General features: G+C 30.9%; 1 protein-coding gene across 1 annotated transcript in view; it reads left to right on the top strand.

The window, feature by feature from the left end:
- Positions 1–16,928, top strand: part of LOC118193624 (uncharacterized) — a 188,019-nt gene that overhangs the window by 84,470 nt on the left and 86,621 nt on the right. The window contains exons 19-21 of the mRNA XM_085823169.1: positions 5,505–5,673; positions 11,564–11,751; positions 13,796–14,065. Of these exons, the coding sequence (XP_085679295.1) occupies positions 5,505–5,673; positions 11,564–11,751; positions 13,796–14,065 (627 nt within the window). The remainder of the gene's footprint in view (positions 1–5,504; positions 5,674–11,563; positions 11,752–13,795; positions 14,066–16,928) is intronic.

Genomic DNA, 16,928 nt, shown 5'->3' with positions numbered 1-16,928 from the left:
ACCCACCTTCTCACCCAGCAATAAGCGTGCTAAAGTCTTTTGATGGACAAATTTTTGCAAAGTTTCTCCCCCCAAATGTTACTGCGCTAATCCAACCCATGGACCAAGGAGTCAGTGCAACAATGAAGAGAACATACCGAACCAAGCTGCTAATGACCAAAATTGAAGAAGGTTATCATCTGAAAGAGTTTTGGAAACACTACACAATCTTGGGCAGCATTTACGATATTGCATCTGCATGAGACTCGGTGAAACTGTCAACCCTCATAAAATCATGGAGAAAACTCTTGCCTAATGTTGAAGCCAACAACAACCTAACCCCTTTGAGTTGTGAAGAAGAGAATGAAGATGTAGACACGCCCTTGGCAGCTCTTGCCGATATGGTGAAAACAGTTTCGGGTGGTGAGAACATCAATGCTGAAAACATTAACGGGTGGTTGGAGTGTGACGTCAATGAACCTGTCTTCGAGCGCTTGACAGATGACAAAATTGTGAAGAAAGCAAGGGGAGAAACCGAGAATGAAGGACAGCGAAGTGAAGGCAAAGAAGAGCCCACTGTGCAGATGCGGAAGTCTCACGAAGCGGCTTTGCAACAAGTCGACGGACTGCTGAGCTATTTGGAAGAACAAGACGACACGGAGTTGGCCGAGAAACTTATGCTCCGAAAAAGGCAATCTTGGATCAAGAGAAAATGCTTCCAAAGCAAGAAAAAAACACAAATGATTGATTTCTTCAAAAAAGTGTAGTTTTACAGTTATGCTTTTGTAATTACATAATACATCACAGTATTAAAACAGTACATATCTATTAATTTTTCTGTGTATCCTTGATGCCTCTCATAAGAAAAAAGCACTTTTCTGTTTTCAGTAACAAAATGCATTTTAGGTTATTTTTGAGTGATATACTAAAATATTAAGCATTAGTTAAACATTTCCTGCTGTTTATTTTATGTTTTGTTGTACATAAAACAATTTTCAAAGTTGGAATGACTGTTTTCTCTTTTGCTATACCCGTTTTTAGCTTTTTCCGGATTATCCGCGGCGGCCGCGCCAGTCAATTCCGCGGTCAATCAGGAGTGTACTGTAAAACATTTTTTTTTTTCTAAATAACGACTGGTATACTCCCTCTGTCCCAAACAATTGTAGCAGCTGATGAATCTAATTTGTCCTATAATATTAGTAGCAAAAGAAAATAAATATAGAATGCAATATTTATTACCAAAAACTTAGATTAAATTAAAGAGTAAATTAAAAATATTGCTCCAAATTATTTTGAATGCTCAGACTGTTTCTAGATTTTTCAATAATTCCGTTATTGCATTTTAAACTTGTTGACTGGAATCTTTTGGCTGTGAAGTTTTGTTTTCCCTTCATGTGTGAGCTTAAATTTGTTAAAGCTATCATTCTTCCTTGCTTTCAGGATAACTTGTAGAAGTGACGGAAATATATTATCCAGTATTTTGAAAAATATATATATATATATATATATTAAGGCTATATTTACTGCTTTTAAGGTACCTTTTCTACTAAAAGGAAATTAAATTTTTCAAGTTCTTTTTTACAATATTTGCATTTGCATCCACAGTTTTATTTTTCCAAAGAATCAACATTAGCATAAGATTCACCTTGACAATTTTTATTTCGGATTATTTTCGGAAGTATGTTTTCAAATTTTTGATGTGGTCATTCTGTTGCACTTGAAATTTTTTTGCAGTTAAAGTAACTTTTGAGCAAATTCTCTCTTTTTTTTTTTTTTTTTTTTTTTTAAATCTGTCAATAACTGTATTGTTGCAATTCGATCTTTGCTAGAAAACAATCTTTTTATCTTGCTTTTACGATAGGTTGATATTCAACTGAAGTAAAACAATTGATTTTGATCAGCAGATGAAATTAGAAAAATAGTTATAATTTACAATAATTAAGTTAACCTAAAAATTAAAAATTGTGTCAAAACAAATGACAGATATCATGAAATTGACTGTAAGCTTGTCAGATTTTGACTGTAGGCTTTAAACTTTTATGCTACAATGTAAATTACAGCTGCATTCACCAATAATTCCTATTTAAATATTCACTTGCTACTGTTATTATGGAAGAGAGGGAGAAATATTTTTTCTGAGAATGCTATAAAAATGTTGCACAAAGCTGTGATTTTATTAAATTCAAATTCCATTTATTCATACATATAGTTTAACAGCTTGTGCTAAGTTCTCCAATGTAAGCACTCTTACTCTATCACCGTCATTTTCTTCTTTACATTCTTCTGCAAGTTTCTTTTGAATCACTCCAAGGATCTGCTAGTGTGATAAAATCCTATAGAAATCATAAATTTTCTTTCTTCATTCATTCTGTTGATTTTCTTCAAGAAGTAATTTCAATAACTCTAAAACTATTTACTTTTTCCTTTATAATATCAGGAAGTTTTTTCAAGAATTTTGAGTTCTTCCCCTTAATCAATAGTTTTTCATTTTCTTCATGGCCTTTTATTAGGTTGTCTGGAAAATAATACAGGTTTTTGCAATTGTTTATCTTTTCTGTTCATTTTAGCAACAAGAATATTTTGAATTACATTGGTTTATATATCATTTTGAAGCTCTGTTTTTGCTTTATATTTCTATAATAATCATTTTGTTCTAAAATTATTTTAAAATTTTTACTAGGTGTTTTTGTTTAGATGTCAAAACAGGATTTTCTGCAAATTTACTTTTATGAGTACAAGCTAGGTCACAGTGCAGCATAAATGGCTTGAAATGTCAACGAAGTATGGGGCGAGAAATGTATTAATGAATCTACAGTTCAATGGTGGTACCAAAAGATTCGTTGTGGAGAATTTGACCAAGAAGATCAAGAGCATTGTGGATGCTCTTCAGCTGTCGATGACTATGATTTGGAGACTTAAGTCGAAACAAACCCGTGCACAACTAATCAAGAGCTTTCCGTAAGCAAAAATGTGATTTCTGATCACTTGAATTGTATAGGAAAGTCAAAGAAGCTCGATAATTGGGTGCCTCACATATTGATTGAAAATAAAAAAAATCGCCATTTTAAAGTGTCGTCTGCTCTTCTTCTCTGCAGCAAAAATAATCCTTTTCTTGATTGAATTGTTACATGCAATGAAAAGTGGATTCTCTCTAACAACTGGCGACATTCGGTTCAGTGGTTGGACCACAGTCAGACACCACAACGCTTTCCAAAGTCAAATTTGCACCAAAAGAAAATTATGGTTACTGTTTGGTGGTCTGTGGCCAGTCTCATCCACAGCTTCCTAATTCTGGGCAAAATGATTACGGCAGATAAATACTGTCAGCAAAGGAACAAAAGGCATCAAGAGTTGCAACACATGTGCTCGGCATTGATCAACAGAAAGCGACCAGTTCTGCATGACGATGCTCGCCGCACGTCGTGCAACTGACCCTACAAAAATTGAACGAATTGGGATCCGAGACTCTCTCTCTTCCCCCATATTCGCCTGACCTCTCGCCGACCGATTACCACTTTTTCAAACATCTGGATAACATTCTGCAGAAGAAATGCTTCAGAAATCAAGATGAGGTCAAATACGCCTTTGACAACTTTATCGTGTCCAGAACTGCAGAATTTTATTCTACTGGCATAAATAAACTTATATCTCATTGGCAAAAATGCATTGATTCGGCTGGTGCTTATTTTGATTAATAAAATTGCTTTTGAGTTGAGTTATGATACTTTAAAGATATAGGTTAAAAATCTGCATTATTTTCCGGACAACCTAATACGAGGGCTATCCAGAAAGTAGATTACGTTTTGGAATAAAAAAATAAACAAAGTATAGGAAACAAATTTTATTATATACAGATGAAAGCCACACTCAAATACTACTTTTCTACATAGTCACCATACAAATTAAGGCATTTATCGTAGCGATGTATGAGCTTGGAAATTCCTTCGTCGAAAAATTCGGCCGCCTGCGCCTTCAACCACTTCGTTACCTCTTCTTGCCTTCCATCTTGCACAAAACTTGTGGTAACCAAGCTTTTCGCTGATGATTTCGTGCAACAAACTTCGCGAAATTTGTGGAAAACTCAAAGAAAGTTCCGTTATTGTGAAATTTCGATTTTCACGGACTTTAGCATCGACTTTTTCGAGAAGTTCGGCGGTCACTATGCTGGGTCTCCCACTTCGATCTTCGTCGTGAACATTGGTTCGGCCATTTTGAAATCTTATGACCCACTGACGCACTCCACCTTCAGTGATAATGTTGTCCCCATACACTTCACGAAGCTGCCGATAGATTTCTATCGGTTTACAGTTTTTTGCAGTCAGAAACCTTATTACTGAGCGCACCTCGCAGCTCGCGGGATTAACGCAGACATTTCAAACCGTCACAGTATCTGAACGGAGCACAGCACGAACCTCTCACTAGCATGGCTAGATGCAGACTGAGCTGCGCAACGCTCTGACCCCAAGATGGCCGCGCTAGCCCCGCCCCTAGCGGACACAGACGGAAACGTAATCTACTTCCTGGATGGCCCTCGTATATTATCTGTGCATCTAGAACTTCCTTGGGAATGAGACAAAGATGATCTGAAAGCATAATCAGTGTATGAAAAGTCAGGATTTCATTGTATATTTATGTGTAAATCTGCCTATATATATCTTAAAAAGTATCTTCAAGTTAAAAAAAAATAAAAATAAAGTGTATATAAAAAAATGTCATTCTATGTTTAAGGCTACAAAATCTGTTTCTATGTGCTTTCTTCAGTAAACCTGATAATAAACAAGCAGATTTTTTCATAATTTTAACATGTTATTGATAATCCACATGAATCTGGCCTGCACAGATGCCTTGAAGTTACTAATGTTGTAAATTACAGCTAAATACAATCGTATTTTTTTTCTTAAAATTAAACATTGTGCTTAAAATGTAATATATGATTGATTTATGCTTTAGTTATTGTATTAAATTAGGATAGTTAAATGATTTACTGCTCTTTTCTGTTTATAAGCAAAGTAATTTTAGGGGTGGTAATGCTGGTGTATTAAAAAATGCTGCATGGCTCCCCCCAAAAAAAGAATCAAACAGAAGTGAATCATAACATTAGCATGATTAATTATAACTTATTGAAGATATTGATGGCAATACTAATGTTAAGAAGAGCCATAAAGATGAAAATATTTCAATAAAATTTTTTATTTCCCCTTTACTCACAGTTATTCGTAGTTTTAGATGTAACTCTTTTCTGACCAAAATTATTTTTAGTATTTCTCCATTAAATGGTGTAAAAAATAGTTCTGATTTGTTTTCTATAATCTTATTATACATTTTCTAAATATTTTTATTGCATTTTTCAGTCCTAAATATAAGTATTTAATTTTTTAAAAGAAACTTTGTTTTTGTATTTAGAACTAATGGTATTGATAAAAATGAAAAGTTTCAGTTCTTATTTACAATAAGAACTGGAACTTTGATATTCAATTTTGTGTGTTTTTAATTTTCATTAAATTCTTATGTATGTTTCCTCACAGGTATGATTAATGTAACAGAAAGCTATGTAAACTGGAATACGACTGTCTTTCGAAGATCAAATGTTACTTATGAAATTATCATCAAAATAGAGATGTCTGATCGAGATCCAAGTTGGGGTGGCTTACAGATTGTTCTTTTGGAGCATATTCCTCCAGTAATCAGTGTTGAGTAAGTTCAGATTCTTATTTTGGTTAAAGAGACTTAACTTTTTGATATAATAAGTATGTTTTCAATTAATTAAATCGTTTAAATATTTTCATTAATCACTCATATGTTAACCTTATTTTACTGAGAATATATTTTCTGAAAAAAAAAAGTCTAATTGAAATTTCAAATGATCTTGAAAATTTTTTAATTACATTGAAAATATAGAAAAATGTTGTTATTTTACTCGCCTGTTGTATTTAGTAATTTTATGTAGTAGGTACTGATACATTATTTTATTGTTTTTGTGCTAACAGTTTTGTAAAAGTTATTCTTTGGTATTTCTCTGTATCATTATGAGGGACTGAAAATGATATAAAGAAGGTTTTTATTTAAATATTAATTCAATAGTTAAAAGAAAATTTTAACTTATGCTTATCAGCTAGCAAAACTACTTTTGAAATAGAGATATTTCACATGTAGTATGTGTAAAGTTTTTTAAAATATGCTGATTGAAAACATGCCTTCAAATTTTATTACCATATTTCCTCATGTATTTTCCTCTTTAATTTGACTAATTTTGCTGTCTAAAAATTGAGAGGGGGAAAATTATATGAGTAATTTAATTTCCAAACAAAGTAGTTGCAGTAAAAATATAAGGCATGAAATGTAGTCAGGGATAAACTACTTGTCAGTAGTCAGGAATAAACTATTGCAATATTATTTCTTTGAAAGAAACCAACATTCCAATAAAAATAAATGGTAATATCAACATTAAAATATCTGTTAAATTATTAATTAAATAGTTATTGACGTTATATCTGATGGTAATTGAACTAGACCATCCCACAGAGACACAATGTGTGCAGCTCAATTACCTTGTAATATCCTAGGGGCACCTCACATGAATAAATCTTAACTGCAGTTCCTAAGAGGGACATCAGAGGAAGAAAGGAAAAGGCTGGTGAGCAAAAGACTCAGATTTTGAAAGATCAAACACATCAGCATTTGATAAGGTACAATGAACTAGAAAATAAATAATAGAAGTAAGGCAACATCATATGTTTGGAAAGTTCTTAAATGTGAGACCGCTTGCCATGTCCAGAAAGCTTGACAAAGAATCTGCACAAAATACACTTCAAATAATAAGTGCAAGGGAAAATAAAATGGATGACATGCTAATACTAAAATGAAAATACAAACTGAATACACTTGACTTACCTGCCAACTCTCCTGGTAAAACCAGGAGACTACCATTTTTTTTTTAAATACATTTCCTGAACCAGGAGACTCCTATTTTTTTAATACATTTCCTGGTCATCCGAAAGATTATCAGATCTTCTGTTTAGTTTTTTAACTTTTCCTGTAGAAAGTTATGAAGGAAAATGTTTCCCTGCAATAAATGAAATATATTAAATTAATGAAATGTAAATTGTACAAATTGTATTCCCCCAAACTTACTGAATTACAGAATAATTTTTCTTATTAAATTTTGTTCTATCTGAATTGCATTATTTTTTCTTATCAGATTTTATAATCTATTCATAGACTCCAACTACTACGGATTCTCCGTAGTTTCTACGGAAATTCATGAAAAACTACGAGCTACGAAAAGTATGGAAAAAACTATGGATTTTACAGAAACAAGAGCAGGAGAACCAGTACGCAAAACAGAACCAACTAATTTATCCGATGATTGGCTGAATACTCGTGTTATTGTATATCACGTGTTGAGTGCGTTCCTAGTTTTGAAGAATTAGCCAATCGTAGATCAGTAACTCCAACTGTTAACGACTTATCAATAGTTCCACCCAATTGTCTGTCTCCCAGGTTCCTCGCTGATGCGTGTTTAGGCTGCATTCGGCTGCATTGTGTAGTTTACGGCGAGAGCTTAGCGTGTGTCTTGTGAACTGTGAATCAGGTGAAAGATTTTTAATCATAATGCTGCCTCGAACGAAGAAGCCAAAATTATCAAAGCAGTAGTTTAAAGATTCATATTCTTCAGAATTTCCATGCATTAAAGCGTTCGAAATTTCTGTGAATCACGCACACTGCAGTGTATGCAACAAAGACTTCTCAGTTGCTCATGGCGGAAAAGATGACTGTAAACGGCATGTGTTTTCTCAAAAGCATATAGAACTTGGCACCGTAAAATCTAAAGAAATAACAAATTTCTTAATAAAAGATGATGAAACAGATCCTATAAAAGCCGAATGCTATTTTGTTCGTTTTTTAATTGAACATAATCTACCGCTTTCTGTTTCGGATCATTCCAAAGAGCTTTTCAAAGCAATGTTTCCGGATTCTGCCATAGCAAAAAAATTTAGCTACGGTCATACCAAAACTGCTGCTATTGTGAAAACGCTTGCAGAATATACTGTTGCTGATATTATAAAATCAGTGTGCAGTACATCATTTTCTCTAAGTACTGATGGAAGTAATGATAACAATGATAACAAACTGTACCCATTGGTTATAACATACTACAGTAAAGAAAAGGGAGTGATAATTACTTCATTGATTTCTATTTTAGAATGCATGAATAATACAGGAGAAGGTATTTTTAATTGTATAAATGAAAACTTTAAAAACAAAGGTTTAGAATGGAAAAATTGCTTATCATTTTCTTCAGATAATGCTAGTAATATGATTGGAAAGTTTAAAGGTGTAGCATCATTTATCAAAATGCATCAACCAAGTATAATCACCCGAGGTTGTCCTTGCCACCTCTTGCATATAGCTGCAAAAAAAACTACTGAAAAATTAATTGGCTCAGAAATTGAAATGTTGATAATAGATATATATTTTTACTTGGAGAAAAGTTCGAAACGGAAGCATAGCTTCAAAGTTGCTCAACAAATTTTGGGACAGAATGCAAAATCTCATAAAATTTTGAAATATTGCAGTACGAGATGGTTGTCTCTTTTAGAATCTATAACAAGGATTTTGGAACAGTGGGATGCTATGATAAATTTTTTTGGAGATAAACCAGATAACAGTGAGAATGAAGGAAAGAGATTGCAAAACATTAAAAAAATTTTACAGTCACCGACCACCAAATTGTACTTGTTATTTTTGAAAAATACTTTGCCTTTGTTTATAACAGTAAATATTAATTTGCAACAACAAGCTCCTTATATACATAAATTGAGAAGAGAACTTTTTGAACTTTTAATGAATTTATTTGTTAGATTCGTAAAACCATCAGTAATTTCTAAAGAAAATGAAGATGTTACTCTAACGTCTATTCCATTTCAGAAGTATAGTAAACAAAAAGAAAATGAAAATTTAGTGATTAGTGCGGAAACAAGACTATATTTAAAAAATGCCAAGTTGAATGAAAGTGAAGTGAAATCATTTTTCAATTCTGTGCGAGCTTTTTTTGTAACTGCATGTTCATATATAATTGATAAATTTCCACTGAGTGATCCATTTCTAAAACATGCTGAAGTTGCTGACATCAACTTGAGAACTGAAGTCTCATTTTCATCTGTTCTTTACTTGATGAATACTTTTCCATCCATTATTGATGAAAAATGTCTTAATCAAGTAGAAATTGAATTTTCCATGTATCAAGTAGATGATTTGAAAGAAATTGTAGATTTGCGTATTGATATAGCATGGGGAGAAATTGCCAAATTAAAAAATATGAATGGGTGTATTAAATACAAAGTATTGCCTTCTGTAATGCTTGCTGTCTTAATAATACCTCATTCAAATGCAGCTTGCGAAAGAATTTTTTCTATTGTTAAAAAAAATCAGACGGAATTTCGACCAAATTTAGGTCTTAAAACTCTTGAAGCAGTTTTGATTGAAAAAATAAATATACAGGCAAATGAAGAACTGTGTTATAAAAAAACATTCTCAAAATCAGAACTTAAGCTTGCTAAGCATGCTACATATAAATCTTTGCATTCATAAATTATGCGTATTTTGTTTAATACTTATATGTATCATTCTTGGTTATTTAAATTTTATTTCCCTGTAGAAATCATATCCAGAATAAAGATATGATTTATAGCTTCTGATTTTTTCTATGATTAGTAGTGATTTGAAGTACTTTTTATTAGTGAATGCTTGAGGAGTTAAAAGAAAATTTCTAATTAAATGTGCATATAATTTTCAAGGTATATTTTTGATTATTCAGTTTTATATGTATATGGATTTTAAATGTAATAAAATTGATTACAATTAATTATTAATTTAAAATTAATGAATGGTTAATTACAACATACGCTACGCGCACATTTTCAAAGTTGTAAAAATGTCGTTCGCGCATTGACTACTGACAAGGTTTGATGAAGTTTGGAGTCTATGTCTATTTCTTATTAAGTTTTCATGTTAAATTTTTCTTATTAAAAATTTATTTGAGCTGAATTATCTTAATCTACTGTAGACATCTGTAGAACTTGAAGAATCAAGCAATGTTTAAGTTAAGAATAAGTTAATATTTGTGTTTGATTTTCTTTCATTTCAGTATATGTTACATTATAAAATTTGTCTACTCAAACACTATGCATATTAAATAATAATTTTAAATTCATTATTTGTAAAGTACTTTGATAAATGAAAACTTTCCTTTCCTACTCGGGATTTTCTCAGTATAAAAGTTAAAATTAGCTGAAAACTTAAAATTTAGAATACCTAATTAAATATTAATTTATTTTAAAATCAGAATCATATTATTAAAATATTAATAACATGAGTTATGCATTATAAAATGAATTGAAGTATATTTAGAATACATTTGAAATGGCATAATTGTGAACGTAAAAACCTTCTGGATTCTCCCGATTTTTATGCAAAAATTCACCCATATTTTCAGATTTCAAGGTTTGCAGCTGTGCGTTAAATAGAAATAAGAATAATCAAGAAAATACATTTTACCAGTAAATTAACCATCAGAGGGAAAACTATGTACATTAGAGGAAAGGGAAAATCATGTGAATATTAAAAAATTTCCAGAATCTAGCACTTCATAGCTGGGCAGGGGGGAGAATATACAAGAAAATACAGTATATGGAAATATAATAGTGATAGTTTTCGTTTAATGGCATATATAAATAGGATTTTAGTTAAAATGCATTTATTTGATTATTAAAATAACATATTTTAAATAAGTTTTATTAATTATGATATGAATACTTTAAAATGTAAAATTAATATTACAATCAAAGTAAAAATTAAAATCATAGTGATCTGCATTTAATTATTTCTGTATGTATCTCAAAGTGCACCTTTTGAGGAACAGATTCAAACATGAATTTAGTTATTAAAATATGCCAAACTAAAGCATAAATTAATCTGCATACCTAAAAGGTTTTATACCATACGAATTTCATAAACTAGATGTAACACCAGGGAATCAAGATAATGTTTATGCTACTGAACTCTGTGAAATCTGTATGTATGGAGCTGCAAACTTTTGTGAAGGTTATGGCTGATGCTAATATATTTTCTAGTGGCTGTCAGTTGAAAGAGAAGGTTATTATATTTTCTATTAAATGCTACCTGCAAATAGGTATTTTTCTGAATACCATGAGGCATTTGTTCACTTGAAGAATTGTCAAGATGGTTTTTTTTAATCTGAAAATATTTTTAAATTATTCTGAACCAAGGTAAACTTTAACATATGTGGAAGTGTTGTTTGTTTTTTAATTGATGTGACTAAGTTAAATAGTTTTCATATTTACGCTACAGTTTACATAAATTATATTGCTTGAAAAGCAGCATAATTTACTTTCCCTTCCCTTATATTTCAGCTGATTGATTAGCTCAAGGGGGTTTAAAAGTTAAATAAGTACTGATGTATATTAATTTTTCTATAACATGAATAACAAATAATAGGTTTTTTGAAATTTATACTGTTTTCAACTGTTCTGATATATATTTATGTATTTAATTCCCAATTTAGATGCCAAACAGAGAAACTATGCTATCCTAATGATCCAATTGGTCAGCGTATTAATCCTGTCAGAGTGGGCTTAATTGGTTTATGCAAAGAAGGTTGTGATACAGAGCTTTTATATGAATGGCAAGTTTTTGGTGTAGATGCAGAAGGTAATGAGACATATTTAGCAGAAGCTGGAGAATTTCTTGTTGGTAAGCAAATCTATATTTATTTTGTTTCAGATTACCGTAAAAAATTTCTGGTGTAAAATATGCTACCTTATATTCTTCAGGTATTAGTAAAATATTATGAATAACATAACAATTTTTTTAATTTCTGAAATACTATTGTATTTAACTCTTTAAGTGACTAACCTGAGTTCAGCTTGTTAAAACAAATTTGGCTTTTTATGTCACAAACAAACTAGGTTTCTGCCACAATTTTGTGCTTCATTGGGAAGGAATGCGCCTAACTCGCATTCATTGATTTCACTTCTATGCAGCATAACAAAATAGATTCAGGTTTCCTTAAATTCTCCTGTCTTTTATCGTGTGCTGTCAAACTGACTTAGATATCGTGTGCTTCATCGTGTGCTTCAAACTGCATATTTGAATGGCATTTTTTTTTTTTTTTTAAATCTTGTGTGTGGGGGTTCTAGATATGATGGTACTTTGCTGATTCTGTATTATATTTTAGAAATACATAGGTTGGTTTATTATGCCATCCAAGTATTTTTTTTTTTCCTTTCTGATATTTTGGATTGTTTTAGTAGTTCTGATTATGATATGATAATTTTTAATATGCTGAAAATCTAACCAATCATCTGAAGATATATTTTTCTAGCTATGATTCTTCAGATGATAATATTAGAGATCTTTTATATGCTAGATATTAGTGTCAAATATCTTCTCAAGGTTTTTACCAACTCCAACAACTCAGAAATGATAATTTCTGTTCCATAAATTATATTGCAAAGTACAGAATAGAGTATGTTGCAAAGACTGTGACACTGTATTGTTTGCAATATGCTGCTTTAAAATTTATCATATGGAAAATAAGTTTTAAATTGTTGTTATAATAATTAGAAAGGTTAATATATGTTTTGTATAAGTGTATAATATTTGTTTGCATTACTCCCAATACATTACTTTAACCCTCTGAGCTTTATGACCTGCTTTATCCAGTCATTAGAAGTTTTGCTACTTGGCATTTATTAGCCTATAATTTAAGATATTTTGCTTTCTTTTTTTCTTTAATAACATAAATATATAATTATAAAAACTTAATTAATAAATGCTGTTTAAATGCTGGTTTTCATAATGGACCTAAAATCCTGCGCCACTCAGAGGATTAAAATTTATCATACACAAAGTAAGTTTTAAATTGTTGTTATAATGATTAAAAAGGCTGTTATATATTTTGTGTAAATATATAATATTTGCATACTAGAACATTTTAAAATTAATGTAAAATATTTTCACGGTTTAAAAAAATTAAGTGATATTAATTGAAGAAAATATGCTGTTTCCCAAGATATATATAATGTAATATTAATTATTGTTAGTAAATAAAATGCTAATTGAATGTGACATAAAATAATGTAACATTCAATTAATATTTTATTTATCTTAGTGATGCAGTAACAGGAGATATTGTTACTGTTATGATTACAGAAAAGAGGAATTTGATGCAATAACAGGAAGATGTTATGATTACAGTATCAGAGAAATTTTCCAATCTCAAATTTACAAGTAATGGCAAAAATGGTTGTTCCTGTCCCTTGTTGTAGAAGGATGGGCATCTGATATGTCTTTAAGCAAATGGTGAAGTGTGCTATGAGTGATCACAAAAAAGGGTTAATTTTGTAAAATGTACGTTTTTGTCATTTAAACATGTCATTTGATTATCTGAATTGTTTATGTGTTTTAAATAGTTAATACATAGAATAAATCTCTCAAACTGAGCATAAATTGATGCAAGTGTATTTAAGTAGTATTTAAGTAGTAAAAGTACTTAAGTATAAATTCTGTAATTGTTACACTTGTGTATTAGTGTTTTGGAAAAATTTAGCTTCTGCATGAAATTAGTGATATTTGGGATGAGGAGAGTTTTATCAAATGAGATACTGATTGTTATTAAATGTGCTAATTAATTATCTCATATGTGAAATAATTAAAGAGATAGAAAATAGATATGAAAAACCTTTGTTTCCTTAAGATTTTTTAAATGCTTATACTAAAAATATTTTATATCAAGGTGCTACTGAAAAGAAGATGGCTCTAAGTGAAGATTTTTTCAAGGAATATTACCCAACTTATGGTGATTTCATTGCCAAGCTAATAGCAGAAAATGAGTATGGACTTCGTGGTGAATCAGATCTCTTTCTGCATATAAATCAACCTCCTGAAGGTGGTAATTGTACTATTTTGCCAGAAACTGGTAGAGCATTGATTGACGTGTTTAGTGTTAGTTGCCTCGGGTGGGCAGATCCTGAAGGAAAAGATATAGAACATTTTGCATTTTGGAGTAAGTACTTATAGTATAAAATTCTTTTAAATATATAAAGTATGTACAAATTTTTGACATTTAAATGACTAAAAACTATGTAAAATTCCGATATGATATTAATCAATATGTTTTGGATTAAGAAAACACATTTTAAACTCTTCTGTAAAGTTACATTTAGATATAACGCGAAGAAGAAACCTGATTGAGAATTTCCAAATAGCAGCTGTTGATTAGTTGATATATGGAATTATCAACTATTAGTTGAAAATAGCGAGAAAGATAAATAATTATTGAAAAGTTAAATAATTTAAGGTAAAAGCAAAAATTAAGAATAAAGTTAGGAAATACAAGAAAAACATAGAAACTTTATTAAAAATCAGTACTAATCTAAAAATGAATTAAAGGTGAATTTTGACTAATTTTAATGGGACATTTCATAAATATCTAATTTTATAAAATGATGATTGGTCTAATTTATGTAGAACTAATATGCATGCGTATGAAAAAGAAAATTTTTTTCTATGCACAGCTGCCAATTTTCCCAGTTTTTCTTCACTTCTTCCAGCAGATCACTGAATTATCCAATTTTTAATGTTTAGTCTTTCATAAGGAAATTCTCTTTTTGGCAATTTCATATTTTCTTTTCAGCAAGAAATATAATTTATTGAATGAATGAAACTTAAATTGTGCAAATTCATTTCCCCACCCTAGTGCTTTTCAGCATAATTTTTCTTATTAAATTTTATTTTACCTATGTAGTCTATATTGTCTTATTACATATTATTGTGTCTCTACTGTAGACATTTGTAGAGCTTTATATGAAGATCTGACTGATGTTTAATTGATAAATATAAATATCTAATTTTTTTACACCAGTGGATGCAACATTACTAAATTTATGCTCAAGTAGTATATACATAAATTACATACATATACATAAATTACATACATAAGTTTATTTTAATCTTGTTTAGAAGTACTTTGTTAAATTAAAGTTTTCCTTCTTTACTTTGGATTTTCTGAGTGTAAAGAGTGTAATAAAAGTGCAAAAAAGAAATTGACACAAGAGCATAAAATTTAGAATATCTAGTTAAATGTTGTTATATTTTATGTCAGAATCATATGCTACCTATGTGGCTGAATACCCAGAATTATGCATGGTGGTGTCACACTGTGAAGCCCTCCCAGAAACTCCCAGTTTGAGCCATGAAAGTTATCCACATTTTCATGTTTCAAGGTTGGCAGTTATGAGAATACGATATTTTTAAATTTGAAGATTTAAAAAAATTGCCTCATTTTAAAATTAAAAATTAAGTTTTATACTAGATCTAAAAAATGATGATTTTAGATTTGATTTTTCAAAATATGACAGTCAAGGCCTAATAAATTAACAAAGTATGGTGTAGGTGGTTATGGTTCGGTGTATATCCTTTAAAGACATGACTTCATTTCATTAAACATAACTTTATTCACTCACACCATAATTTTAAACACAACTATCATAACATAACGAAATAACAGAACAGAAAACTACTAAACTAAAATTCGTACAGCCTACGCTCGAAGTAAGGGCGAAGTGGGCGAGTTCTCTGCCACGCTAGCAGTTTACCACATGATGAGGATTGGCTGTGCATGCAGTCGAACATCAGATTGCCACAGAGTATCTCCCTCCCAGTGACACAGTTTTGACACACAAAAGGGGTTGGCTGCAAGTTTTCAGTTTAAGATATGCAGATTCGAATAACAGTTATACTATTTATATTATATAACAGTTATACTATTTATATTAAGTATTTATGACATTTGAGTAAACCACAGTAGAAAACTACAATCATATTACAGTGATTAGTTTTCAGGAAAACGAATACGATGTTCACTGCGGGTAACTACTTATTTTGGAACAGTTTTTGAGTCTTCACAGACTTCCTGTGGAAATTGAGGAATTACAGGTGAATTTATACGTTCTGACAACGTATATGCTTGTTTTAAACAAGCTATTGAAACTGTAATCTTTTTGTTATTTACCTCAATAATAAAATTTCTGTCCATTCGTTTAACAACAGCACGAGGAACAGTGAAGGTGGAGTTAGTGGCCGTTTAACAGAATCGACATGCAGAAATACATGAGAACAGGTTTGAAGTGCCGGGTGTATATAAATTGACAGTTGAACATGTCTAGAGGTTGGAATAGGTCTAACTAAATGCTTCACTGATCGAAGCTGTGATACATAAGATTCAGAAGGAGATACGAAATTAGTAGTATTCAGCATATCTGAGGGTAATCCAAGTGTGGTACTGTAGACCAGTTCTGCAGAAGTAACTTTTATATCCTTCTTAATGGCAGATTTGATACCCAACAGAACTGAAGGTAGAATTTCACTCCATTTTGGGTAGTTATGAGCCATTATTGAACTTTTAAGTTGCCTATGAAATCTCTCAATCAACCTATTGGACTGAGGATGATAAGCAATAGTTCTAACGTGATGAGTACCCAAAATCTTCATTAAATCCTTAAATAAGTGAGTTTCAAAATTTTGGCCTTGATTAGTTGTTATTGATACCGGGCAGCCAAATCTAGATATCCAGTTGTGCACTAACACTTTGCAAGTCGTCTGAGATGACATATCGGCAGTAGATATAACTTCCGGCCATCTGGTAAACCTGTCAATAATTGCCATGCAATAACGGCTACCTTCAGATGGTGGAAGAAGACCTATGAAATCAGTATGGATGTGTGCAAATCTTGTATCAAGCAAGGGAAAGGTACCCAGAAGTGATTTCAAATGTCTATGAATTTTAGAACGTTGGCACTGTAGACATCATTGAAGTGCAGTTTTAATAAATTTCTTCAAATTAGGTCAAAAATAGCGCTTAGTAATTA

Source organism: Stegodyphus dumicola, chromosome 9, assembly GCF_044657685.1.
Source record: "Stegodyphus dumicola isolate Sdum_Otavi_A_Nest chromosome 9, ASM4465768v1".
NCBI lineage: Eukaryota > Metazoa > Arthropoda > Arachnida > Araneae > Eresidae > Stegodyphus > Stegodyphus dumicola.
Note: the sequence above shows the minus strand (reverse complement) of the source record. Positions and strands in the feature narration are given on the sequence as shown.